Source organism: Saccopteryx bilineata, chromosome 5, assembly GCF_036850765.1.
Source record: "Saccopteryx bilineata isolate mSacBil1 chromosome 5, mSacBil1_pri_phased_curated, whole genome shotgun sequence".
Lineage (NCBI taxonomy): Eukaryota > Metazoa > Chordata > Mammalia > Chiroptera > Emballonuridae > Saccopteryx > Saccopteryx bilineata.
Window position 1 is genome coordinate 210,002,586 of NC_089494.1, and position 27,113 is coordinate 210,029,698.

At 34.6% G+C, this 27,113-nt stretch overlaps 1 protein-coding gene across 1 annotated transcript; it reads right to left on the bottom strand.

Moving 5' to 3' along the window:
• Positions 1-7,820: 7,820 nt before the first annotated feature.
• Positions 7,821-24,718, bottom strand: ALB (albumin). The gene is made up of 15 exons (XM_066280123.1): positions 24,560-24,718; positions 23,798-23,855; positions 22,876-23,008; positions 21,379-21,590; positions 20,698-20,830; positions 19,801-19,898; positions 17,813-17,942; positions 16,561-16,775; positions 15,803-15,935; positions 14,243-14,340; positions 12,503-12,641; positions 12,005-12,228; positions 10,714-10,846; positions 10,015-10,076; positions 7,821-7,990 (listed from the first exon to the last, which is right to left on the bottom strand). The coding sequence occupies exons 1-14, from the start codon at positions 24,636-24,638 to the stop codon at positions 10,035-10,037; spliced, it is 1,827 nt and encodes a 608-aa protein (XP_066136220.1). The 5' UTR covers positions 24,639-24,718; the 3' UTR covers positions 7,821-7,990; positions 10,015-10,034.
• Positions 24,719-27,113: the final 2,395 nt, after the last annotated feature.

The window sequence follows — 27,113 nt, forward strand, 5'->3', positions numbered from 1 at the left end:
TTTGTGGAATAATATTTTATGATATGGATATATGCTCAAGACTGAACAATTCATTTTGTGAAAAATTATTTCATCAAAAGATTAAAGGGGACATATGTAAAAAGCCTGCCTGGGAAAGAATAGACATATGCAAAATTGTGATCTTTTAATATTATAGCTATAGGTATAAATAGATACATAACTATAAATAACATGTGCACATCAAGCTAGAGGCATATTGTGACAGTCACCAGTCCAGTCTCATTTATCGAGACGCTGATGAGACTAAATCAGGAGGAACAACTTTACTGTTATTATAGATTCTTGGTGGATCTTTTCTCTGATTTTGTGCTGATTTTGTGTTTTCCTTTAATCTCCTTCTATATTCTCCCTTACCAAGCAGACCTCTGCAGTTTTCTGCCCTAAGGTCAGAAAGGCAGGGCAGTGTCGTGGTTAAATATGTGGGCTCAAGGCCAGGTCTGAATTTTTGCCCCGCCACTTATTTGCTACGTGACTTTGGGTGACTTATTTAATTGATCTGGGCTTTTTTTTCTTTTTTTGAAAAATTTTATTTAGAAAATTAACTTTAACAGGGTGACATTGATCAATAAGAGTATATAGGCTTCAGGTGAACATTTCTATAGTATTGGAACTGTTCATAATGTAAAGAGGGACAAATATAAGATTATGGAAAATGATTTGACTTTGAGTGATGGGTATACAACATAATGGGTTTTTTCTCATCATTGATAAAATAAAAGATGACAATGGAGCTCCTTCATGAATGAATGAGGATTAAATAAATTAATGAGCATAAGTGGCTCAGAATAAGGCCTTGCACAGAGTAGCACTTAATTAGATGAGACTTTTATTTATTCATTCAACAGAAAGATGAAGTCTGCATACCAGGCATTGCAATTTGGTGGAAATAATCAGTAACAAGAAAAATCCACTGTTTCACTCGTGTTGCCTTTACAATCTCCTGGGAAAGACAGTTATGTCAACAATCACAAAACGATGTGATAAATGCAGTGATAAGAACAAAAAAAAAATCCACCTGGCATTTTTGCAAGGTGTCAGGTAAGCCTTCCTGGAGTAAGAATTGTCTTACTGAGAACGGAAGAAAAATTGGAGGTGAGCTAAATAAAAAAAATGAGGAAAAAGTGTCCAGGCAAAACTAGGAAATTGTGGCAGCATCCTTTGGTGAGGAAGAGCATGGTGAACTTGAAGAAATGCATTTTCAATAAAATACAAAGTTTAAATATGAGGGAACTTAATCCAAAAAGAAAATATTCTGCAAAGTTGGGAGAGGCCACATCTCAAAGACCTTTTAGACCAAGTTTACACCTCATCCTAAGATAATGGGATAGTATACAAAGAAGCTAATAAAAAATCATATTTGTGCTTTGAAATCATCTCTCTAGGTATAGCGGGAGACAAGAATGTGACAAGCAGATGGGTTGGGAAGTTTTTGCAATAATATGATCTAATAAGCAGGCTGGATGAAAGTAGTACTAATGGGAAATGAGAGTATGGCTAAAGTTAAGTGGTACGAATGAGAAAAATCTAAAGAGCTTACTGAATACGTGTTCAGTTTTGGAGTTTCGAGCTCAAGACGGAGTGACCAGTTTACTCAAACAGACCAGGTTTATTCCTCTTGACCTAGTATAGTTGTTAAGCAGACCATCTTGGTTTGCATGTTGGCATATCTTAAAGACCTTGAAATTGAGAAGCTGATAGGCAGTTCAATAGTGCTTCTTACCCTCTGAAACAAGATCGAGGCTGGAGATGGAAATCATCATTTTGTAGAGGGTTATTGTAACTATGTGATTGGGAGAGAAAAAGAGATTGTAGAGGAAAAAAGGTACCCGGAGGAACCACCAAATTTTAAGAGTGATAAAGAGAGCTTTGACCAGTTTGTCTACTAACTGCAAACAATCCTTGATCTATATGTCATTGCTCAAAGTTTGGTCTAAGTACATAGTCCACATCAAATACTTATCTGTTGCTTAAATTCTGACTCTGTTTACTTTTTCATAAATCTGTGAAACTGCTCAGAAGCAACAAAGCACAGTAAACTGGACTTCGGTTTCAGACAGATTCCAATCTTGGCTGTGTCAATTATTAGCCATGTGACATTAGGCCAATAATTTAATCTTTGCAATTCTTAGTTTTCTCATATATATAATGAAAATGATATTTCCCCCAAAGTATTTTTTTAGCTACAATGGAATAATGTATTTAAAGTATCTGATGCCTAAGAGATCATTTTAAAGATAACAATTACTTTTGTGATTAACATTGCTCTCCATGTTAAATATTATAGGTACTCTACTTCAAAGCTGGTAAGTTATACATGTGATTGCTAGAAAATGACTTCTCTTCAGACAATACTGGACTATTTATTCTTTCTGGGATCCATTTTGGTTCCTGTTTGTTGGTTTGAGTGGTTGGGTGTTTTCTTAATGGTACTTTTCATTTGGCCTTATAGCCCAGTCATTTCAAGCTATGCAATTCTTCTGAGATGTGACTTCTTGGATTCAAGGATTCATCTTTGTGAGTCCTGCCATGCTTAGCACAGTATCTGGCACAAAGCAGAGCCATGGTGATATATTGAGTCGTACGCTTGAGATCTGTATGATTTAGCAAACCATGTCAACTCAATAAATTTTAAAATAAATAATAAAAATCCAATTAAAAAAAAAAGCGGCCCTGAATCAAATTGTTGCGGTCAGAATCTATTCATTCATGTTACACTAACACCCATCAAACTACAGAGCATTACTGAAGCATTTGCATTTGTATTTTCTCTGATATCCAGGATCTAGAGGCCCTGGAATGGAGCTGAGAAGAAAACAGTGTCTAGAGTCTTGGAAGAAAGCTGATGAGTCTGTTTGCAAGAGCTTAAAACAAACTCTATAGAGCAGATATAGTTTGCCTTCTAGGAAGATGAGTGTCCCCAGAGTCCTCCAGCCCATAGTGTACTCTTGTCCCTTTAGATTTAGTGCCTTTACCCCCATGCTGATCCTACCTATGGAGAGCAATCAGAATCACCACCACCACCACCCTCAACTGGTTTCTAAAATCATGAGTCAGGGAGGAGTGCTTACATTTATCCTTGATACCTCTGGCTTGTTTTCCTGGTGCTGTTAACGTATATTTTTACCTATTCTTTATCTTCTCTATTATACGTACTCTCTCTTCTTTGTCCTGAACCCTACATTGGTTACTCCTTAAACGTTTTTTCAAAGAACCCATAAACAAGCTTGTATCAAGAAACTTGAAATCAAACATGAAGAGGCCTTTCATCTTGCCCTGGCTGGATGGCTCAGTTCGTTAGAGTATCGTCCCAAAGCACAGAGGTTGTTGGTTCAGTCCTCAGTCAGGACATACAGGAGCAGCTTGATGTTTCTGTCTCTGTATCTCTTCCTCTTTCTCTAAAATCAATAAAATAAACACTAAAAATACATAAAAGGCCTTTCATCTAATATCAAGACTGGTTCACTCTTTTTACATTGAGCCCTAACCAAACACCTTTTTGGTTCTCTACCCCTCTTTTTATACCTTTTGTCATCTAGTCTTGGCTTCTACATTCCCTTGCTATTACTGTTGTTCGGAGCAAAGCATCTCTGTCTTTGTTTAATTTGAGCCTATCTGAACCATGCTCTAGAAGGAGGAGACAGCCTTTTACACTTGCTGCTTTCCAAAGGCTGTAAAAGTACTTTGTTCAGATAAAGAGAGAGATGTTTTCCTTTATCAGGGATTTTGCCTCTGTCTTGTTTTGAGGTTTTATTAGGGAGGGGAATTTTTTCTTCTTTCTACAACAGTATCAGGGTGATAGGTATCAGAGTCAGGAAAAGCAACCAATTTGCCCATCTAACTTAAAAGGATAGAAGTACAGCGAGATCAACAAAATGAAGTAAGACATCAAAGTAGGTAAGTCAAGCAGACATAGAGCAAAGTAAGTCAAGGGTGAATCAGAAATAAATTCACAAAAATCTATAACTCATTAACAGCATTTCTTCTTACATAGGTTGGCTGCTCCTGCTAAACAAGGCATGGGTCCTTAAAATAACTGAACTGGTCCACAGACTCAAATAGATTAAAAACTGCTTGAGGAAAACAATCGTATTTTGAAACCATTTCCTAGAAGTCTTAGAACAATAATATGTATAGGGAAAACCTTTTTTAAATACTTTTTTTAATGATACATAATTTTTCTGATGAAGAAATATTATGACCCCTCTCTTTCCAGCTTCTATAGCAATGACAGGGTATGACAAATAACAAAGGTATTTTCTGATCTTGTGCCACTATCTGCATAATTGCTAGATACTCCATTTCCTCAGCAACGTTGAAAGAAGGCTGATTGTCAGAAAAAATCCCTTACATGGACCAGAGATTTCACACATTATTATGAACTAAATGTTTATGTCCTCTAAATATTTATATGTTAAAGCCATAATCCCAAAATGTGAACCCTGCCAGCATCCAGAACTGTGAGAAAATAAATCTATGTATTTATGCCACACAAGTCTATGGTTTTTGTTTTAGCAGCCTAAGGAGACAAAGACATACACACACACATATCTATATAAATATACATTGTAAATATACATTCTTCTTCTCATGGGAAATATATTCTAGTATATTCTAGGGAATAAGAATCTAGAATTATTATCTATTGTCCTTAAGAAATTCATGCTGTTTCCAGAACATAGACTATATATTTCTAAGCAATTCTTCTTTATTTAGAGAAATGTCCCCTGTTTTTGATGTCTTTATAAAATAATAATAAATGTGTTTGCCAGTATTCTGTGGTAGAGAAAATATTTGTGAGTGGATGACATTGTGCTTGCACAATTTCTGTCATGAAAACAGTAATAAAATGAGTTAGAGCACATATCCATTTCCATACTCGATACATTCCAATTATATTTGCAGTGAGTTTTGTCTCAAACAATGCATTTATTGTCCACTCCATCACAAAGTTAGAGGCCAGCTCTATCATCCAATCCTGTTCTAAATAGAGATGGGCTAATCCTTCAGCACTGGAAAGAAGCAATGAAATGAATACCTGGATGTTGTTTGTGATGTTTTATATTTTTTTTCTATTGCAATTTTTTAAAATGTCATCTTTCTCATAGCATGGAGGCATCTTAATTTTGGCACATTTTTTTCAACAGCCAATAGAGCTAACTCTACACTCTATTTCCTTATAGCCTCTTGCACCAGTACCAACCCCAAAGACATAGGCATGGTTGTCTGAAATTTTAGAATATATCTGCCTTACTGATGTCTCCTTCCATTACTGAAAGATGTCTATGACTCCTGATACTCAACACTGTCACTCCTCAAACAAATTACTCCATTTGAGGTGGGTAAGGGGCTTCATGCATCCAAATAAGATGAACTTTTGCCCTCTGTCACTTATGTCACCCCAGAAATACTATCCTCTACTCCCCAATAATACTTCTCCTTAATTTAATTTTTTCCTTGAGATTCATAAGACCAGTTCAATAAGGACTCAGTCTTTAAGGTCTGGCTATCAAGAGACTCAGTGAATAAATGAAGAAGTTCACAACCAACCCAACTAAGACATGAATGATATAAAGAGTAAATACGAAAAATTTATCTGTTCATTTGTATGCAATATTTTTTAAATATTATCCAGGTATTGGCTTATAGAATAGTACTGAAGAAATTATAGTAGGGTCACATAAATTAAATTAAATGGAAAAATGGCAACTTATCCACCTATGTATCAATCATCATGTATAACATTTTATTAACATAAAAAGATGTATCTTAAAATGCTAAAGCACTTTTTTGGATGTCATGCAGATATTCATGTATTTATTCATCAGTTAATCATACAGGAGAGATAATTAGGAAGATCTTATATCAGTGGAATGGATGCAAAACTGACACTATTATGTGCAACAGTACTAGAGCTATCAGTTTGAATATGTAGTTCTTGATACATTTTAATTCAAGAGAATTTTCATTATTTCACATTTTAAAATAGAATTTATCATTATTATTATTATTTTAAAGTACAAATTTGCATGATTCAAGTTTGCAAATTCATTAATTTTATAATTTGTAGTTTAGAATATTTATAGTCCACAATGTAAATTAATTTATTCATCTAATTTTTATTTATTTATTTATTTATTTATTTATTTATTTTTTGTATTTTTCTGAAGCTGGAAATGGGGAGGCAGTCAGACAGACTCCCGCATGCACCTGACCAGGATCCACCCGGCACGCCCACCAGGGGGCGATGCTCTGCCCATCCGGGGCGTCGCTCTGTCGCGACCAGAGCCACTCTAGCGCCTGGGGCAGAGGCCAAGGAGCCATCCCCAGCGCCCGGGCCATCTTTTGCTCCAGTGGAGCCTCAGCTGTGGGAGGGGAAGAGAGAGAGACAGAGAGGAAGGAGAGGGGAAGGGGTGGAGAAGCAGATGGGCGCCTCCCCTGTGTGCCCTGGCCGGGAATCAAACCCTGGACTTCCGCACGCCAGGCCAACGCTCTACCACTGAGCCAACTGGCCAGGGCCCATCTAATTTTTATTAAACACCATTATGTACCAGGTTATGCTAAGTGCCAAGGGAGACACATGGACTTTTAATTCATGATACTTTCTTATGAGAAACATTATATAGTTGAACAAAAGATATATAAATGAACTGATACTATCAGTTGGCTTCATTCTCAGGACTCAGAGCTACATGTGTTCAAATTATAGCTTTAGAATTCAAGATTTTACATATTTAAAATGTACAGAAAGTCTACCATTATTATAATAAAATGTGAAAGCTGTAATAAGTCAAGCTCAAAGGGAGAAGGGTTATCGGTGAAGAAAGTGCCTAATTCTATACAGGGACATTTCCTCAGAGACAGTGACCTTTGAAGTGAATTAAAAAGATATAAAGAATAGAGAGAAAGATATCCCAGGTAGAAGGAAAAAGCATACATGAAAAAGCCTGGTGTGTTCATGAATAGTATGAAGTTCAAACTGATTAGAGTATTAAATAAAGGATGAAGAAGAGATTGCAAAGACAATGAGTCTTTTTATTAAGTGAATAAAAGGAGCAAAGAGATTTGCTAAGTGAGAAGGAAAGAGTAGAAATGATGTGGTCGTGGGTAATATATTCAACACATCTGTTATAAAACAGGAGTCTTATCACACTCTCAGCTGTCTCTTCATAAACCAAATGCCTAAAATTGTTAACAAGTGTAATAAAAGTAACTAAGCACTTGTTACTTAACTCCAGGGAGCACCTTTCACATTTTATTCTACATTAATGGAGTAATCTGGATTTATGGACCACCAGCATGGGCCAGTGTGAAGTATACCCATTTATCAATTAAGAGTTTGAAGTGATAATTACATACTTGTTTATTGTTCAATCTAAGCACATAAAGATTCCTCCTAATGTCCAGGGAACATATCTTCCCATTTATCCTAGACTGTTACATTTCTTCTAGGATCAGTGTTTTTTTCCCCATCCAGTTAACTGTCCTTACAATCATCTCCGTTGACTTTATCCCTCACATTTCTTAGAGTTTCAGTAGTAAGGACAAGCCATGTTTTATATACCTACCTGGGCCATAATCTTTATTCTTTTATTCAAAATTATTATAATGTTAAAATAGTACTTCAAATGTTTATAATCCACAGCATAGAGGAGTATCCATGCTTTTTGTACTTAATTAGCCTATTAGGAACTAGAAATCTTCCACTGATGTGGGGAAAGAGAGAATAGTGGGACTTTTCACAGAACCCCCCAAATTTTTAGGACAGCCACTATTCTTCAAAAAATAACAGTCTTGACCCATTTATTAGATTTTTTTTTATTTTTTAATTAATTGCAGTACAGAGAAAGGAGGCAAAATATTTAAAGAAATTTATGTTCTTTAGGTAGGTTGTTGGTTTTACACCAAACAAAAGGAAAAACAGATGAATAAACTTTGGATCTTCATTTCTCTTTCTTCCTCTCAGTGTAAGCTGAAAAACAAAAGGGCAAATATAAGTACTGTTTGTAAAATGGTATGTGTATTTTAAATCTACTTAAATGAATGTCAAGTTGCTTAGACTTTCTGCAATTTCTAATTTTCACCAATAAAAATAATTCAGTTTGCCCTAGATTCATGACAGCTGAATTCTTCTGTTGAGCTAGGACACTCTAGTAACTATTATAAAGTCCTCACTTCATCACTGATGTTTTTATACTACTCAACCTTCAAAGTCACAAGCTTTCATCATCATTCCTCAGTCATCTATTTAACACTTATTTCTTACCTATGTCAATTATAAACCAATGAGGCATCTTCTCTAAGTTAGACCTCTAGGAAGAAAATCTTACCATTTAGAACTAAAACAAACTACATTTTGAAACTACTAAATTTGCAGAGATATGAAGTTGCTTCCTTGCCTGAATGCACAATATGTAGTTATTATCGTGTGGGCAAAGGGTAAGTTAAAGCCTAGTAGTGGGATTAGCCTCACAATCACTTTGGAAAATATGAAAGTAATTCATACTAAAAATAGTTGGATAACTTGTTTTTAAAATAAAGTTTATGCCTGACCAGGTGGGTTGTACAGTAGATAGAGCATTGACCTGGAATACTGAAGACACAGGTTTAAACCATGAGGTTGCTGGCTTGAGCGTGGGCTCATCTGGCTTGAGCGTGGGCTCACCAGCTTGAGCACCAGGGCACCGGTTTGAGCATGGTATCATAGACATGATCCCATGGTCATTGGTTTGAGCCCAAAGGTCACTAGTTTGAGTCCAAGTTTGCTGGCTTGAGCAAGAGGTCACTGGCTCAGCTAGAGCCCCCCTGTCAATCCCCCCTGTACCCTGTCAAGGTACGTATGAGAAAGCAATCAATAAACAACTAAAGTGCCACAACTACAAATTGATGTTTCTCATCTCTCTCCCTTCCTGTCTGTTTGTCTCTCTCAACAACAAAAAAATTTTAAAATAAGGTTCATTATAGTTTTTAGGACCAAAATAGATAAAACATGTTTATGGTCAAACATCTAAATTTTAAAGTGGGCCTTGTTATCCTAAGAAGAGAAATCTATTACAACTCAGTATGTTGGCACACAGGAAATTTAGCAACATATTATTTATTATTAAGGAGGAGTTCATATAAAGTAGATCTATCATATTCTCCAAAGACATAAATTTGTTATTGAGCTATTAGGTTGAGTCTTGTGAAATCAACTGTATTTATAACCTACAAAAATGTATATCATCCAGTTTAAAACCTAAAATAATCCACTGCTCATTGCTTGGCTAAATGGCTCTGTTTATTGTATCACATTAGGTCAGAACAGGACAGTGATTAACTGTCAAGCTCTGGTTCAAATTTTTAATTGTGGCTCCACCTCTCACCAGCTGGGTGGTCCTTGGATTAACTACTTAGTCTGTCCTTTGATCTGTGCTTTATTGTCTCATCTGAAATATGGGAATAATAATGAAACTCAACTAGGGCTACTATTCTGAGAATTAAATAAGAATATATACAAAGAGCTTAAAACAGTGATTGGCACTAGTTCATATGATTCTCAACAAATGGTCAGTTAATCTTTGATATATTTTTAAAAATTTATTTAGAAAATTAAATTTAATAGGGTGACATTGGTTAATAAGAGTACATAGGTTTCAGGTAAACATTTCTATAGCATTTGAACTGTTGAGGGTGCTGTATACCTATCACCCAGAGTCAAATCACTTTCTGTCACCACGTATTTGTCCCTCCTTACTCCCCTCTTTGCAATCCTCAACTCAAGCCCCCTCCTCCTTATAACCACTTCACTTTTATCTATGTCCATGAGTCTCAGTTTTATATCCTGCCTATGTGTGAAATCATATAGTTCTTAGCTTTTTCTGATTTACTTATTTCACTCAGTATAATGTTATCAAGGTTCATCCATGTTGTTATAAATAGCAATATGTCATATTTTTGCTATTTTAATATAAACTATTATAACTACATTTTAAAAAGAATATAGAGTATAGTTACCTGATATGCTTGTGTTGTTTTTAGGCTAATGCAGCTTGACTTGAAGCAACAAGTTTTGGACCCTGAAAACAAAGAAATGATATATTTGAGGAAAGTATTAGCATCGTTGTTAGGATAAAAATTGACATTTATAATCATTGATGATTAAAAAGTAATTTTCCATGTTTCAGATCTTTTAATTCCAGCTTAGTACTAGAATCTCTAGAAGGAAACTTACTAACACCCATTGTCCCCACAGGAATAAAAACATTACTGTCAAATCATGGCAAAAAATATTGAATGACTCAGACATTTAAATATAAACTTCTTCACTTATCTGTAAAATCAAGCACTAAGATTCAACCAAATCACAAACCAGCACTCTTTTTAAAAATGCTTAAATAAATTAGCATTTTGGTTTAATAATATCTCTACCAAAAGATTTTAGAACTTTCAAATATTTCTATCTGCATTCATAAATGTCCCAGCTTCAGAAAAAAAACAAATGCTATGAACACTTAATAACATGCATTAGTACAGCAGGAGATAAAAAAGCAAGAGCTTATTTAAATTACTTTGTTTTCAGATGACTGTATGTAGCATAAGATTCCTGTCCCCCATGTATAAAGTGTCCTTCAGATATATAAACCCCTAGCCCTGCCCTGTTTAAACGCAACACAAAGGAAATGAGGTCTATTAAAATAAAGACAGCTCCAGCACCTCCTCAGCAAAGCAGGCCTCCTTGTCAGCAGCTGCGCAGCACTTCTGTACAAAGGTTGAGAAATCTCCCATAACAGTTTTAAGTTGTTCCTCAGTTGCTTTTGGCTTGTGTTTTAACAGCTCAACAAGTGCACTGCATTTAAATGAAAACAAACAGAAAAAAGTTTACTCAGATAACGAAAAATGGAGATGGTAAAGACAGTAGTGCTATTGTTTGAGATCATAAATCTTGGACCTAGCAACTCTGTGGTTGAGACCCAGGCTTACCACTATAGACTTCAATATTCTCATGTGCATAATGAGGAAAATGAAATCTACCTTCTTAGAGTTGGTGGAAATATCAAATAAAATCATTGATATAAATTGTTCAATATCTATAGTGTCAATAAATCAATACATCTCTTTTTAGTTAGTACTTTAGAAAGAATCATACCATTGCATTAAAAATTATTCCGATTTAGTAAATTTTTCCATATTGAAGTTTATAGCAATTTAAGAGTTAAAACTGATCTTTGAAAACTTAATTGTCTTGGACTCCATTTAAAAGTTGCTAATCCAAGAATCTTTACATTTGGTCTTTGAAATTGGGTCTATTCAAAGTGAATAGTGGGGGTGGGGAGAGCATAAGAAACAAGACTACCCAAACTCATGGGAGCTGGTGGTCCTCTCTCACTGACATCTGCACATATATTATTGCTATAGAGAGTCATGTGAGTACAATAAGTTCTGCAATATTACTCTTAAGTCTTTGGCCATGATCGGAATTCACCAGAGACGACAGCAACTTTATGTTGCATTTCTAACCCCTGTGACAGGAGTAGGGAGTCAAGCCTCAGAAGTCACATTTCTAGATGTTTTTCATTAAAATTCCATCCTCAAAAGTTACATCTTATAGGTTTGCCTTGCCTATGAGTTGCCATCGACCAAACTTAAAATAATCATTCAATGCTAGAAATAAATTCGAATTTGCTATCTGCACAAATGAATCACTTCATTGTTTATCTTTTTCAACTGGACTTGTCCTAAGACATTATTCTACTGTAGCCTTTATCCACATGATTATTCTGAATGATTTCTAGGCAAGATTATAATATCGTTTTGGTGTTGTTTGTTTTGCTAAGAAAACAAAAACCTATCCATTTTATTTTTGACACTTTTATTACCCAACAAGGCTAATACCTAAACACTCTTCTAAGGAATGTAATCACTACTTCAGAAAACAGTTATGCATTCAATTCACAATTCACACTATCAAAATTACAAACATATGCAGTAATGAAATACTCCTCACGTTTGTTTCTTGACTTGTTGCTCCGCCTCGGGAAGTGTGCACATATCTGCATGGAAGGTGAAGGTTTCAGCATTAAATTCTTTGGGAACATAGGTTTCATCAACATCCAGAGCAGAAAAGCATGGCCGTCTGTTCACCAATGACTCTGTGCAGCATTTGGTAACTCTCTCGCTCACTGGTGTCTTCTCGTGTGCCACGCACAACCCGTTGAGTACCACGGACAGCTGAAGAACAGAGAGTAGAGCAGAAATTTTTTAAAAGCGTAACTTAAATTTTTTTTCATGAACTCCTGTTTTCCAATGAACCAAAAGAAGTGATACATTCTAACTAGTAACACTGGGTCTAAGGGTGATTTGAGACAGCGATTTGCTTATCTCTAACACACACATGTTTAACACACACACACATTAGCTCTCTCCTGCTTCTAAAAGTTAACTTTGTGAATATTTAAAGGCAAAAATTTATCATTATTGGCTTATTATATTTTAAAAGACTCACGTAGTTTTCAACACAAGCCATTCTTTGTGCTTCAGGAAGCTTGCAACACCTGGTGCCCACTTGTCCGAGTTTTCTTGAGACCTCCACAAGAGTTGGAGTTGACACTTGGGGTGCTTTCTTGGTGTAACGAACTAAGAGCCTATAACAAAATAGTCCATGTTTTTCAGCCAGACAAGAAACTATTTTTTTTTCTAACACAGTAGGTGGAGCATAGAACACTTAGACAAAATCAATTAAAATGATTTTCTATTCATAAAATTATCTCTATGTCCAGGTTAGTAGGGTGGTGAGGGGGAAGACTTTGTCCTAAGCAACTAGTTGAGCTTAACTTTGAAACTCATCAGTGCTATATAATCTTAGGAAAGTGACTTGACCTACTATATAATACAGTTACAGTAATATATTTATCAATTGCTTCTTTCTTTGAATAAGAATTACTAAGAGCTTAATATACAAGGGTAGGTAAAAATAGGTTTACAGTTGTTCATATGGGAAAAAAATGCAGGTATGGTTATTCCAATAACTTTATTCTTGTTTCATATACTTACAACTGTAAACCTACTTTTACCCATCCCTATAAATTAACACTGTGCTAAATTTGAAAGATATGGATTAATTTTCTCATATATAAAATGGGAGGAAATGGCCCTGGCCAGTTGGCTCAGCAGTGGAGCATCAATACAGCGTGTGGAAGTCCGGGCTCAATTCCTGGTCAAGGCACACAGTAGAAGTAATCATCTACTTCTCCACCCTTTCCTCTCCTCTCCTCCTCCTCCTTCTCTCTCTCTCTCTCCTCCCGCTCTCTCCTCTCCTCCTGCATCCATGGCTCAAATGCTTCAAGCAATTTGGTCAGGGGCTCTGAGGATAGCTCCAACGCCTCACCTCAGACATTGAAATAGCTTGGTTGCCAAGCAACAGAGCAGCAGCTCCAAATGGGCAGAGAATTGCGCTGTAGAGGGTTTGCCCAGCGAATCTCAGTTGAGGTGCATATGGGAATCTGTCTCTTTGTCTCTCTGCCTCCCTGCCTCTCACTTAATAATAAAAAAAAAGAAAAAAGAAAAAATGGCAGGAAATGTATCTGACTCAATAGGGATGGTATAAGGATTAAATGAAAAGAAATAAAGTATGCAATCAACCTGGCATGAGATCTAGCATGCAACAATCATTTATTAAGAATTTTAATCACCATTGAAAGTCAATGTATAACTATAATCTACTCAAGGAAAGAGGCTTGTTCATTGTTGTTATCCCTAGCACCCACAGTTAGAAGAGTGCTGACATGTGTAAGTTGAACAATAGATGTCTACCTGACGATATGTCCCTTCTTGTCTTTAGCTCCACAGGTAAGATAATAATCAGGACATTAGTCTATCAACTTATATATTGCAGTACTTCCTGAGCTACTGCTTTTCAAGCCCAACTATTTCTTGCTCTTGTAAAGCATTACTGTTTTTTGTTTGTTCATAAACTATTCTTTAACCTCAAAATGCATCAATTCCTCTATCCCAAAATTTAGTATTTTCCTTCCTAGTCTCAAGAGGCTAATTTTTTTAACTACACTCAGATATATGTCTCTTCACCCCATCAGCTGTTTTATCTCTCCTGTTCCAGTCTTTCTCGATGGAGAGGGAATAGAAATACATATTGTATTTTCGTGATTGAAAGTTCTATGACAGGTCATATATATATTAAGTCTTAAGAAATTACAAATTGCTCAAGAAAATATAAAAAAATACATACAGATTTTGGAAGCCATACTCTCCGTGTTTTTCGAAAACTTCACAATTTTTTTTGACTAAATCCTGAGGCTCATCCACAAGAGTCTTAAAGTCATCAAACTAAAAGATAAAAATATATATATATATGTTTACAGGATTCCACCTAAGGACCAGATGCAGGCTGTTTCTTACCCATATAGGCAGAATGAGATCCTTCTTCCTTTCTGCCCAAAGCCATGGAAATGGATCTTTGATGCCAAATTTGCTAGAGGAGATCAAACTGAATAGTCTAAGTGATTAAAAATCTTTAGGCTTTAGAGTGGGACTGCTGGTATTTGAACCAGCTCATCTGACTCATTTTCTAGTTGGGGAACTTTAGTTCCAGTCACCAAGTTTTAGAAACCTCACCTCTAAGATACCACAGAAAATTTATCTGTAAAATTTCTCTGAACTAATTTCATTAGTTCACCTGAACTAATGAAATTAAAATAGGGCCTGGAACATAATAAAAGCTCAGTAAATTATAGCGATGATAATAAGCATTATTATTACTAAACCATCTCTCCAGTTAGATCCTGAGCTCTCTGAAATAAGATATTCCACCTTGGTTATCAGATCCAGTATGGTGTCTGGGATACAGTAAGTTCTTGGTAGAGGAAAAAACTACTTCCTTCTGATTTTAAAATTTGTAAACCACTATATATGTTAAAAGTGCTAAATATCCTAAACATGCTAAATTCCCATTTTTAGCAGAGCTAAATGGGATTAAACTTTCCAGAACGGATTTCCTCTCCTTACTTAATTTCTTATAAAACCATTCTTAAACATTATTAAAAATATTTGAAAATATTCTAAGTGAACAGATTGCACAATCTTTCTTAAGACACCAATTCTTGGCCCTGGCCAGTTCATTCAGTGGATAGAGTATCACCTCAGCATGTGGATGGCCTAGGTTTGATCCTCAGTCAGGGTACACAGGAGAAGCAATCATTTGCTTTTCTTCCCCTCCCTCTCCACCTCTTGCAGCCAGGGCTCAATTGGTTCAAGCATCAACCCTGGGTGCTGAGGATAGCTCAGCTGACTCGAGCATTGGCTCCAGACAGAGGTTGCTGGGTGGATCCCGGTCAGGGCGCATGTAGGAGTCTACCTCACTATTTCACCTCCTCTCACTTAAAAAAAAAAAAGATACTAATTCTTGATACATGGTAATTCTTAAAACCAGGTTACCTTTCTTCATATCTAAGTTATATCTCTTTTAATTAACATTTAAATTTACATTATTTTATATTGTTCTCAGGAGTGTAAAAAAGAGAAAAGGCATAGTCAAGATTTTGTAACATTAGAGACTGCTCTCTTCAGATCCTTTTTCTTTATTCTTTTTTGTTTTAGACTATTCTAGATTTTATTAACCATTCTATTAAGGCCACTTTTTTTTCTAAAATGTTTAAGAACACAAAATTGAAACCATCTCAAGAAAATGTCTCAATTGCACTACATAATATTTTGCATTCTGGCATTCTTCTTCTTTCTTATTATTGGAACCCCTCGTGAGAGTTACATTTGTTTTCTTTGAGAAACCTACCACTTTGGAATAGCATGCATGAGGGTCATCGGTGGCACAGCACTTCTCCAGAGTAGCTTCATATTTCTTGGCAAGTCTCAGGAGCAATGAGATGGAGTATTCAGGATGCCTTCTTGAGTACTCATACAAAAACCTAATTAAGATGAAAATAAAATAGACTTAGTTGAACAAATAGGCAAGAAAAATCACATAACTAACCACAAGAGTAACTCATATCCCGAAGATCTCCATTGGACTAAACCCCATACATTAAAGCTTGGTAACTAAAGACTTGAGGTTCAGAGTTAGAGCTACCTTCATTCAAATCTTGATAAATGATAGATAATAGATAGATACATAGATAGATAAGGAAATATAAAGATGTATTGCATATATCCACACATATATGTCATGGTAGATTCAAGAAATAATCTTTGAATAAAAAGTGAGTAGTATGTGTATCATTTATGTATACATAAAATGTTTCTAAGAAGTATTTCCAGAAATATTCCTAAGGAGTAAAGAATGTGGTGGGGGAATTATAGAAACTTTTATTTATTACTCCTTTCTATTGATTGAGCTTTTGGCATGAGCATGTATTATCTTATGATAATTTTTTTAAACTTAATTTTTTCCAAAAAATTTTAAAGGCTTGGAGAAAGAAGGATAAATAAGCATTGTAGATAACAATTGTAACAACTCCAAAAGAAATCTAGAACTGTTTTCTAAATCCTCAAACCATATAAAAGCTACGAAAAGATCATTCCTTATCCACTTACGTGCCCAGGAAGGCGTCTTTTGCCTCCTTATAGTTTGTACAAACATCCTTATCATCAACATAAACAGCATTCAGTGGGGACAGGTCATCAGGCATATCATCATTTTCCACCTCAGCGAGGCAGTGGGATTTTTCCAACAAAGGCTTAGTACAGCAATCCTTCAATTTACTGGAGAGTGAATCTTGATTGTCACATAAATACTTGGCAAGATCAGCCTAGATGCAAGTTGATGAAAGTTGTTCAGTGTAAATTGATATCGCTATACTTTCTCTCCAGACTTTTGTTATGTTGGCAGAACACATTCATTGTGTTCTATACCACATACATACCAACCTGCCTTCTATGAATATGTTCAGTCTGTGCTCTTAAGACTAGAAACTCAAAACTCCTATAACATTTCCACTTGATTCAAAACTAGTCAGTAACAGGGGCCCATATTAGTTTATTTCTTAATTTTATATTTCTACTGTTAAGGCATTTAAGTGTTTCAACTAAAACCCAGTATTAAGGGGGCTGAATGAAAAAGATGAAGAGATTAATAAGTACAAATTTGTAATTACAGAATAATCAGAGATAAATCTTACAGCATTGGAAATATAGTCAAATTAAATTATATATTACATATAAAAATTATATATATATGTATATATCTCCCAGTAATGTTTTTTCAGTGTTCCCCAACATTAAGTGCAGACATTTTGAAACCAAATAAGTAAATAAGGTGTGAGGGATTTTAGAAAAATTAGTCAATATCATAATCACAGGCTCTGCTTACACATGTAAAATTCTGCCTTCAATTTTCCATAAAGTGTTCTAAGAGATTAGGATTCTGGTATTTGGTCATATATTTAAGTTTATGGGAAAGAGATACCATGCTAAATATTTGAAATATTATATAATTTCCAAAGGTCTCTTCAGATACCTGCTCTTCTCCAACTCTACGCACCTCCCCCCAAAAATCTTAGAAATCTACCTTTGCAGCTGTCCTACTTCAGTTTAAGGCTTTGTTCTCAGAATATGACTGAAAGGGATTACAAATGAGTGAATGTGTTTATCAGATCATTTAGTGAGTGGGATAGCCATGTTTACAAAAAAAAATACCACAAGGCAGGGAAGAAATTGAGCATATTAGGCATAGAAGATCATTTCAATTCACTGTCAACTGCCTCCAATTATACTAAACAAATTCATTATACTAACTAGGTATGTTACCAACACAAAGTTACTAAAGAGAATACTGAGGATTCTTTACCCTGTCATCTGCACATTCAAGCAGGTCACCTTCACAGCATTCCTTGTGGACTTTGGTAAGATCTTTCACCACATTGGAAATCTCCATAAAGTCAGCTTTGGGGAATTTCTGGCTCAGGCGAGCTACAGACCTAAAAGAATAATAATAATTCCCCCATCAAGACTTTATTAACCCTGGGCTTGCCTGGTCAAGGCACATATGGGAGTTGATACTTCCAGCTCCTCCCCCCTTCTCTCTCTCTGTCTCTCTCTCCTCTCTCTCCCTCTCTGTCTCTCTCTCCTCTCTAAAAATGAATAAATAAAATTTAAAAAAAAATTAAAAAAAAGACTTTATTAACATGCAATACTTTATGGGAGAGCACTAGGAAAATTCAGGACAAATTGAAATAGAGAAATAATTTGTAAAATTCATTAGTTCTTATTTTAGTGCTAGTTCTGAACCAAATTGCTATCTTAGATCAAAATGTTTCCTTTGACAAAAGTACCCCTTGTAAGAGTGTGTGAAGGTTAGGAAGAAGTCAACGACTCATAAAATCAGAACTCAAGGAGAGGTTCTAAAAGAGGTGATATCTGAGAGGCATCAGGTTTGGAGCTGGTATCTGACTTCCAGATCTGACTGTTGCTTATTAGCAGTGTGATCCCAAGCGTATGACTTGGACTCCCTGAGCTTAGCCCCTGCAGAGTCATGACAGCATGCTAAATCTAAGGATTGTCATGAGAATCAAATTAGATAATGCATACGAAAGCATTTTTTCACTTGGAGAGGACCATACAATCTTCAGTTATCTCTTTTTTTTTACCAACTAAAAATCCTTCATCCTGACTTTTAAGGGACTCTGAGAAAAGAAATTTTATAACTTTTCAAAATTAGGGCATTTTGATTAGGCGTATTTTTACTAAGAAATGGACACAGGACCATCTCTAAGCCCGCTGACAGAATGTAAATGGCTAACTAATACCCACATGCTTTCACAAATCATTTCAGAATTGCCTACATCTGATAAAAAAACACTTCTTCCCCCAAACCAGTCAGCCTGTTTATGTATTGTCACATTAGGGTTGTTCTGTTTATTTATTTGTTTGAGTTTGGTAGTGTAGATGATAGGGATGACAGGCAAAGATAGTTCCAGTGATGGTGTCTAAAGACCTTGCAAAGTGTCTATTATCTTCATTTTATCTTCTGTTCATGTTGATTAATTTTTGACTAACAAGTGAAGGACTGAGGACCGGGCAAGGGGTTCTTGGCGCAGGTGCTAAAGGATATACTCCTAGAACCAGGTAAGTAATATAAAAGTAGAGGCCAGGCAAAAATAAACAATTAAGAGCAGAGCTGGAGCTATGAGAAAATGAGAAGTACCCTTCATAACTGAATTTAATTATCAGAACATAAAAGGAGAGTAGATAGTTTCAGATAATTGCAAGGGCTGGGAGGGAGATAGCATTAATAAAAAGACCTTGACTACAACTGTATAAATAGTGGACCACTAGAATAAGATCCCTATGATAAAGATAAAGGGTTAAGAAGTACAGATGGGTAGTTATAGAATAGTCAGAGGGTTGTAAAGTACAGCATAGGGAATTTAGTCAATAATATTCTAATAACTATGTAGGGTGTCAGATGGGTGCGAGATTTATATAAGATGATCACTTAGTCAGTTATGTATCACTGGAATGTATACCTGAAACTAATGTAATATGTCAACAGTAATTGAGAAATAAAAAATGATTTAAAAATATAAGATACCTAGTCTGTATAAACAGGAGTCTAAATATTTGTCCTAGCATGACAAAAACAATATTCTATAATTTGATACATTTGTTGAAAATGCATCATAAAAAATGACAACTTGTCATTTATGCTCTGATTTTTCACTTCTGTTAAATTTCTACCTTTTATACAACTGGAAAAATGTATGCAAAAGCACGGTTTTGTCAACTGAACCATCGTCCTTTACATCATTACAAAGCACAAAACTAAATTAAAAATACCATGCTTTGAAAGCTCTCTCTCCGAATTTCTGGAGACTGGAGCACTTCAGTCTATCCTTGGCAGCTGCTGTCAATACTTTTTCCTTCAAAGCATCCATCTGCAAAAAGAAATAATTTTGAAAAAATTTTTTAAAGTCTACATGAAACACCCCTTCCTAAGCTCAGATGAGACTATGACAAATTAAACTTTAAACATAAAATGTACACCTAGATTCCCAAGTACTCACTCTTGGCAAATAATTATATTGCTATGTAGTTAGAGGAAAGACCAGTCGGGTCATAGCAGAAGCCCCTACGTAGTTAAGAGCCAGTATGCAGGCATTGCCAGGGAAAAGGGAACTGAACGGAGAGGTAGAACAGAGCACTCTAATATCTCAGGAAATATACTTTTGCTGACTTTTTAATCTTGCATAAATTCATTTCACTCTCTCCTTCACCAATTCTCATATCAATAAACTCCCTAGAAAAGATGATTTCGCACATAATAAATATTTATGGACTGAATAAATAGACCCAGGCTCCTAGAAGCAAGGAAATTCTCCACTTTGAATCCCCGCCCCCAATAAGGAGGGTTCGTGAAAAGATAAACAGAAACTAGGGCCTTTTGCTGTGCAGATTTACCAATGAGTTTCTGTATTTCACTATAAAAAGAGGCGGAATATTTAGAAACATACACAGATTCCCTTTATTAGATCCACTTTGGCAAAACTTGGAAGAATGAGGATGTCACAGGCCTTCAAAGAAGGTAAAAGATCTTTAGGGTAGATAAGAGTAAGGAAGCCTTTTTGTCCAGTAAAGAAGTGTACGTCAGAGACTTCGGTTCCCTAAATCTAGCTATAACACATCCCGTGTCTGAGGTTTGAGTCTGAACTGGCTCTATCTCCTTCTGGGGCATACCTTTGGTGTCAGGCAGGCACCTTTATCAGCAGCTTGGCAGCATTCTGTCAAAACATCTTTATACTCATGAGCATAGTAAAGGAGTTCTGGGGCATAAAAGAAAGGATGTCTTCTGGCAACTTCGTACAAGTATCTAAATTTTCAAAAAGAAAATCAGGAAGTCATCTTTCTGTAGCAGACAGTATTATAGGAACAATTATTATCAACATTTTTCCTATAAACTCCAAAACGCCAAAGACATCTAACTTACCAATTAAACTCAAGTTAAGTTACACATGATGGCTTTGCCTTTGTCATTTCTTCAGTCAATGAAAAGGTTAAATTTATATGTATATAAAGTATATACACACATATAAAATAGTTAAATATTGGTTAGATAAGGTTATTGACTAAAATAAAATCAATAATCAATTTTGAGATAACTAAATATATATCTTCATAATATTTTAATATGTATAATTTTTAGGTGGGTCATATCCTGTTTTAATGAATTCCAAAAGATTTGTGATCAAAATTTTTTATTGTGTAAAATTTTAGAGTATTAAATGATATTTCTTTGAAAATCATCATCAGAACAAAAGCTTCTTAGTCTTAATGTTGAAAATATTTTTGCCATAATAACTGTTGTAATGAGTAATTGTTATAATAAGAATGTCGAAGCAGAAAAATCTGATTACTTACGTTCCCAAGAACTTCTTTTCATTTTCGTTAAAGCTAGCACACAGAACATCGGGCTCTGGTCTCACCAAGGCAGGGAGGTTCGGGTTATCATCTTTGTGTTTCAGGAAGCATTCATTTCTCTCGGGTTCTTGTTTTTCACAGCAGTCAGCCAAGTCACCATAGGTGGCACGGAGAGATGCCACTGTACACAGTTTATCTCCAAAAAGGGTGTGCTAAGTGGAAGAGAGAAGGCTTCACATTGCTGGGCAGTGTTTTATTTTCTTTATTCCCGAAGAACAGTATGAAAAATCTAATCTATTGGTAAGCCTTGGTGAGGAAATCATATAAAAGACCCACTTTTTTCTCAGGTTTAGAAAGTTTCCCTTGATTTGACCATCTATATGTCATAGTTTAAGAAGTAACTGTCACACTTTAGTTACACTGGATAAAACAGAAGAGCAAAATGATAGTCAATCGCTTAAAGAATGAATGTTACTTCAATTTCTACCTGAGGCTAAAGACTAGGGGCAATTAAAATAAAAGTCAAAGAGAAATAATCCTTTATGTAGCAAGCAAATTCACAGTAGAGCAGGAAGTGTTAGCATAGTTTCTCAGTTGACCTACTCCTGTGAGAGGTCCAACTTTTTAGTAGATAACATTCAAAAACTGGGAATGTTAACTGTTATTGCATTAAAATATGAATCTATTTATTCTACAAATATTTGCCTCAAAACACATTCCACTAAATGAGTTCTTTGCATTTCCATTAATTTTTAATATAAAAATAATTGTAAGTTCAGGGATAATATACTGCTCAAGACAGAAATTAATTTTCAAAAAATGTATTTTTTAAAATCTCATTTAGAGCCATTCTATTGTGTGAAGTTAAGGTACAGATTCCGACTTGAGAGTGAGATATATATAAAAAGAAATAGGACGAGGAAAGCTTCAGTGATAAATAAAAAATGGACTTGCCATCCAGAAAAGTATATATAGGTGAGTGATGAGAGAAACATTAACCTCTCTTGCATTGAAGACCTATTGTGGAAATATAAAATGCTCCAAGTCCTTTAAAAGATATGAATGCCCCAATATAAATGTAAATGTTCTTAAAATGAGGATTATATAAATGTACTACAACTTTACACAGGTGACAAAATTAGCACAAAAATCAGCTGAGGGCTTCCTAAGATTAAAAAACACGCCATCACTATTAGCCTCTATGAAAACAAATCAAACATTAGATTTTAAAAAGAGCTCTCCAAAAATGGTAAATTTCCATTTAAATACACTGTGACCATTGAATATGGTCTCAAAAAGAAATGCTTTTAAAATGGTGGGCATGGCTAGTCTCCATCATAGAAGAAATGATGGCTCTACCCATATTTTAGTGCTGCTTACAAATATGGTCATTTAGTAACAATTGAGAGGAGTCCAAATGGGAATTTTTTTCTCTTTGAAGTGCTCAGGATTACTTAAAATAAGAAGAAATAACATTCAAAATTACAATGTATTTACCAGTGACTTGCCACAATTTTCAGCTGACTCATCAGCAACACATGTTTTTGCAAACTCAGTTACTTCGGTTGTTAATTTTAAATGCTCTTCAAATGGGCACTGCTGGAGATACTGAGAAAAGGCAACCAGCACCCTGTAACACAGGACATAGAAAAATGTAGTATGATAGAACTTTCAAGTAGGTTGCTACACTAACGAACAAGTTGTATTGCCAATATATGTTCTTTAGTGTTTTACACATCTTTCTATTATCCAGAAAGCTTAGTCACATCAGCAATTATCTGAGGCCTAACCAGTTACATATGGTTTTCTAAGCAAAGAAGGATATGTTTTTCCACCATGTTTAAATAAATCTGTGTGCATGTGAGTAGATGCACACATATAGATCTAATTGTTCAGATGAGGGGAATTATAGGTCCTTTGACTATTTAAAATAAAAACCAGACACACACCTCCTTTAATAAGGTTATAGAATGAAACTAACCTTTAGAAAATAAGCTATTTTCTCATTCTTTACTAGGTTATAAAAATATTGAAATGCTCTTAAGAAACAACAGATGTTTTTGCTAGAGGAAGTTAGTAAGTGTGCTGGAAAGGAACCATATTTTTAAGTCTTTCCCATAATTCAGAGCTACAGTAGCCATCAGCCACATGTGACTCTATAGAGTTAAATATATTAAAATTAAGTGCAATTTAAATTTTTGATCCTCAGTTGCACTTGCCGTATTTAAAGTACTCAATAACCGCATTTGATCAGTAGCTACTATATTGAACAGCACAGATATTGAATATTTTCATCAATACAGAAAATTCTTTTTGACAGTAGAGTCTGGATTCTGATGACAGGGAAATATAGGAGCTTCAGAATAATAACCAATGCTGTTAAAAACATTAAGTTTGACACTTTAATATTTTAACTTACAGGCCTTTGAAATGTTCTTCTCCCAAATCCTTGTACCGATGAGCAATCTCGCTCTTGTCTGAAGAGGAAAAAAATTTGTTTTCAGTCTGAAGAAAACAGCTGGTTAGGATATCATTTCTTATGTTTCTCTTTATTTGGCTTAGGTATTCATTTGCTCCAAAATATTAGATCCTGATTCGATTTTAGTATGATGGCAAACTATTTCTTCTGCTTTTAAGGAAAAGAGTTATTCAATGACCAATGGTACTATTTTAAAATTATTAAAGTCATTAAATATTTATAGCTTTATATTCAAACTTTGATAAGATCTAATGCTGTTAGTATTTATTAAGAGCTCTTGATATTACAGTATGAAAGAAAAAAATATAAATGCCAGTTCTATTTATAAGATTAACAAAACAGGTTTTGTTATTGTTGTTAATATTTATATATCAATGAGGGGCAGTGGATAGGGCTTGGGAATTTGGAGTTATAAATTCTCTCTTCAATTATACTCTGTAAAGTTTAAGTCACTTTAAGTTCCTTCATATGCAAAAGGAAATTATAGTTATTAAACAATTCTCACCTTTTCTTTTTCACTTAGGATGTTAGAAATATATTAAGCTACCTTCCTAAAGATTCACAAATACAAAATATCATCACAGTCTAGAAATTAATGCGAAAGGAAAACTTACTTGTTTAAAGATGCAGGGTTTACTAAAGCTTTCCTTTGCTAGAATAATAAAATAAATTTGAGCAATAAAAAGAAAATAGAATTCTTACGTGCATCTCGACGGACCACACCCCTGGAGTAAGCAGAGCTGAAAAGAAGGAGAAGGGAAGTAAAGGTTATCCACTTCATTGTGCCAAAGGCTTGTGGATTTGAAAACAGGGAAAAGTGGGATGAATAGAGGGAAATTAGCACTAATATACTCCTTTAACCAATCATTGTAGATGATTAACTAGACTCATCTTTGTATTTCATTGGCTCTCAACTGATTACAAAATTCATAATGTTCTTGCCAAAAAAATGTTTGACTAAATCCGTTGCGTATGTTTGCCATCTGGAACTTTTTTCTCCACAAGACCTTGTCAATTCATTAAAGTTATGTAAAATATCTTATCAAATTTTACCTCCTAAGAGTTTAAACGATCTGTGCCTATTATTCATTACCATGTTCTTTGTGATTTAGCATTTGAACATTATAGCTTTTAATATTTGCAAAAACTTAGCCAACCTAATGGTTTAGCTTGGAAATAAAACATACTAAAAGAGCTAAACTCTGAACTGTATAGATGACTAATTCCAAGTATGCTTTTATCATGAATAATGGAGCCAGATTTATCTTTCAGACCACAGATGAACAGAAATTAAAGAATGTCTTCCTAGAATTATTTCTGTTGGAGGAAACTATTCTTTAAAGCCAGAAAACTTAAATTAGAAATGAAAAAAGGAAGCCATTCTAACTTCCTAAATAGAGAAATAATTTCCTGTTGTATGAACTATATAAGTTTTTCTTTAGCTTCCAAGAAAGTATACACACCTCTAATCCTAGCCCTTTTTTTTATGTCTCCTGGGAAGACTGGATCGAGCGTGCAGCCCTTACAACTGGATATAATGGTATTACTAATTCTCAAAATTAGGCCTTTGTCATGCACACATATACTTTGTGCATAGCTTTTATTTAATAAGTGAAAAGAATAACATTTGTTTCTCCATCTACTTTATACTGAAATATCATATTTAATATAATAGTAAATATAAAAAACAAAAAAATCAAATTCTTTATGATTTTAGAAGCTGAGAATTAATTTTTCTATATTTCATGAAGTTCCCATGACTTTCAAATATAAGCATGAAAAATACTTGAATCTTTTCCTACAGTACCAATAAGGTGTTTTTCATGTGTATATTCTTATTAAAGATTAGTAAATTGTTGAAAATTAAAATATTTCATTTTCAACACTATCTACATGCCTAAAATCTACCTTAATTAAACAACCCTTTAACATTTACATTTTGTGATTCTCAAAGGTAGAATTCCAACTTTTTTTTATTAATTTTGTACACACATTCTATACTGAAGAATAAAACCACATAAATGTTGGTTATTTCTAGATACTCTGTTCTTCAAGCTTTTAAACTTACGTGTTATCAAAAGACTCTGGTTTAAATGTATGCATTTACATACATTTAACCAAGAGTTACAAATATGGCTTACAGAATCTTGTTTCTAAGTAAATAGGAAATGAACACTATATTTCAACTGTTTTCTATTTTATAAGAAAGTTTCAAAAGAGAGACTAGTGAAGAAAATTACTTCAGATGGAAATAGTAGTATACTGACCATTTAGAAGAGAAGAAAATACACAATTGAACTATAAATATAACTGGAAATTAAACCTTAGTCTTTATCCTTTTTGTCCTTTGCTTTCCCTTCATTTTGATAGGCTAGAAAAGGCACATTTTTGAAGCAGATGAAATATCTCTTTGGACTAGTCCCCCACTTCTTTGTTATCTGAATCATAAACTTGAACATACACACTCTTGCTACCCTCCGAATACCTGAAGCTTCTCACCAAGATATTCAAACCAAGTTTCTCTCCATCTGGCCATCTTCTTGGACCATTCCTTATGCCATTTCCCTCAATGATACACAACTACTTCTGAGTCACCTCCTCTTAGAAATAAAGTGAAACATATGCATAAAAATGTGACAACAATGTCTAATAGTAAACACAGTATTTTAACAGAGACTTTCTAGTGACAACCACTTAACCAAAAAATCATTCCAAAATATGGGAAATTTTATTGCATTCGGAGAGAAAATTAAAAACAGGAAATTGTTTTCTTAACATTCTTTCTACTATACTATGGACATATGTAGATCTTGTATATTATGAAGGGCCTGGACTGTTTTCTAAAAAATACAGAAGGTAGAAAAGTAAAAGATTATTAAGCATTAAACTAATTAATTGAAACATGGTAAGTAATTTAATTTCTTATTTATTTGTGAAGATATATTTCTCATTAAACAAGTTTGTAATGAATTTTTCAAAATGTTTGAACTTACATAAGCATTTCTAATGCAAATAAAAATTACAGTGTAATCAAATATCAGTTGTCTTCTCATCTCCCTCCATAAACTATTCCCCCCATTAGAGAGCAACTTGCATTAGTAAGAAATATAAAATTTGCTGAAGATTTCATAGCGACAAAAAGAAGGTTTACATTATAAAATCCATACTAGATCACCAGCCACGGCTTATCCCATCTCTTGAGTCTGTTTCTCTCCAGACCATCCATGGCAGAAAGGTCCCTTTTTCTAATTTTTTC

Coding starts and splice junctions, on each gene's coding strand:
- ALB (XM_066280123.1), bottom strand. CDS start 24,638: ATGAAGTGGATAACCTTTACTTCCCTTCTCCTTCTTTTCAGCTCTGCT. Junction 23,009..23,797: donor GAAGAACATTTCAAAGGCCT/GTAAGTTAAAAT, acceptor CCTGTGTTACAG/GGTGCTGGTTGCCTTTTCTC. Junction 17,943..19,800: donor GAGAGAGCTTTCAAAGCATG/GTATTTTTAATT, acceptor TTATTCTTTTAG/GTCTGTAGCTCGCCTGAGCC.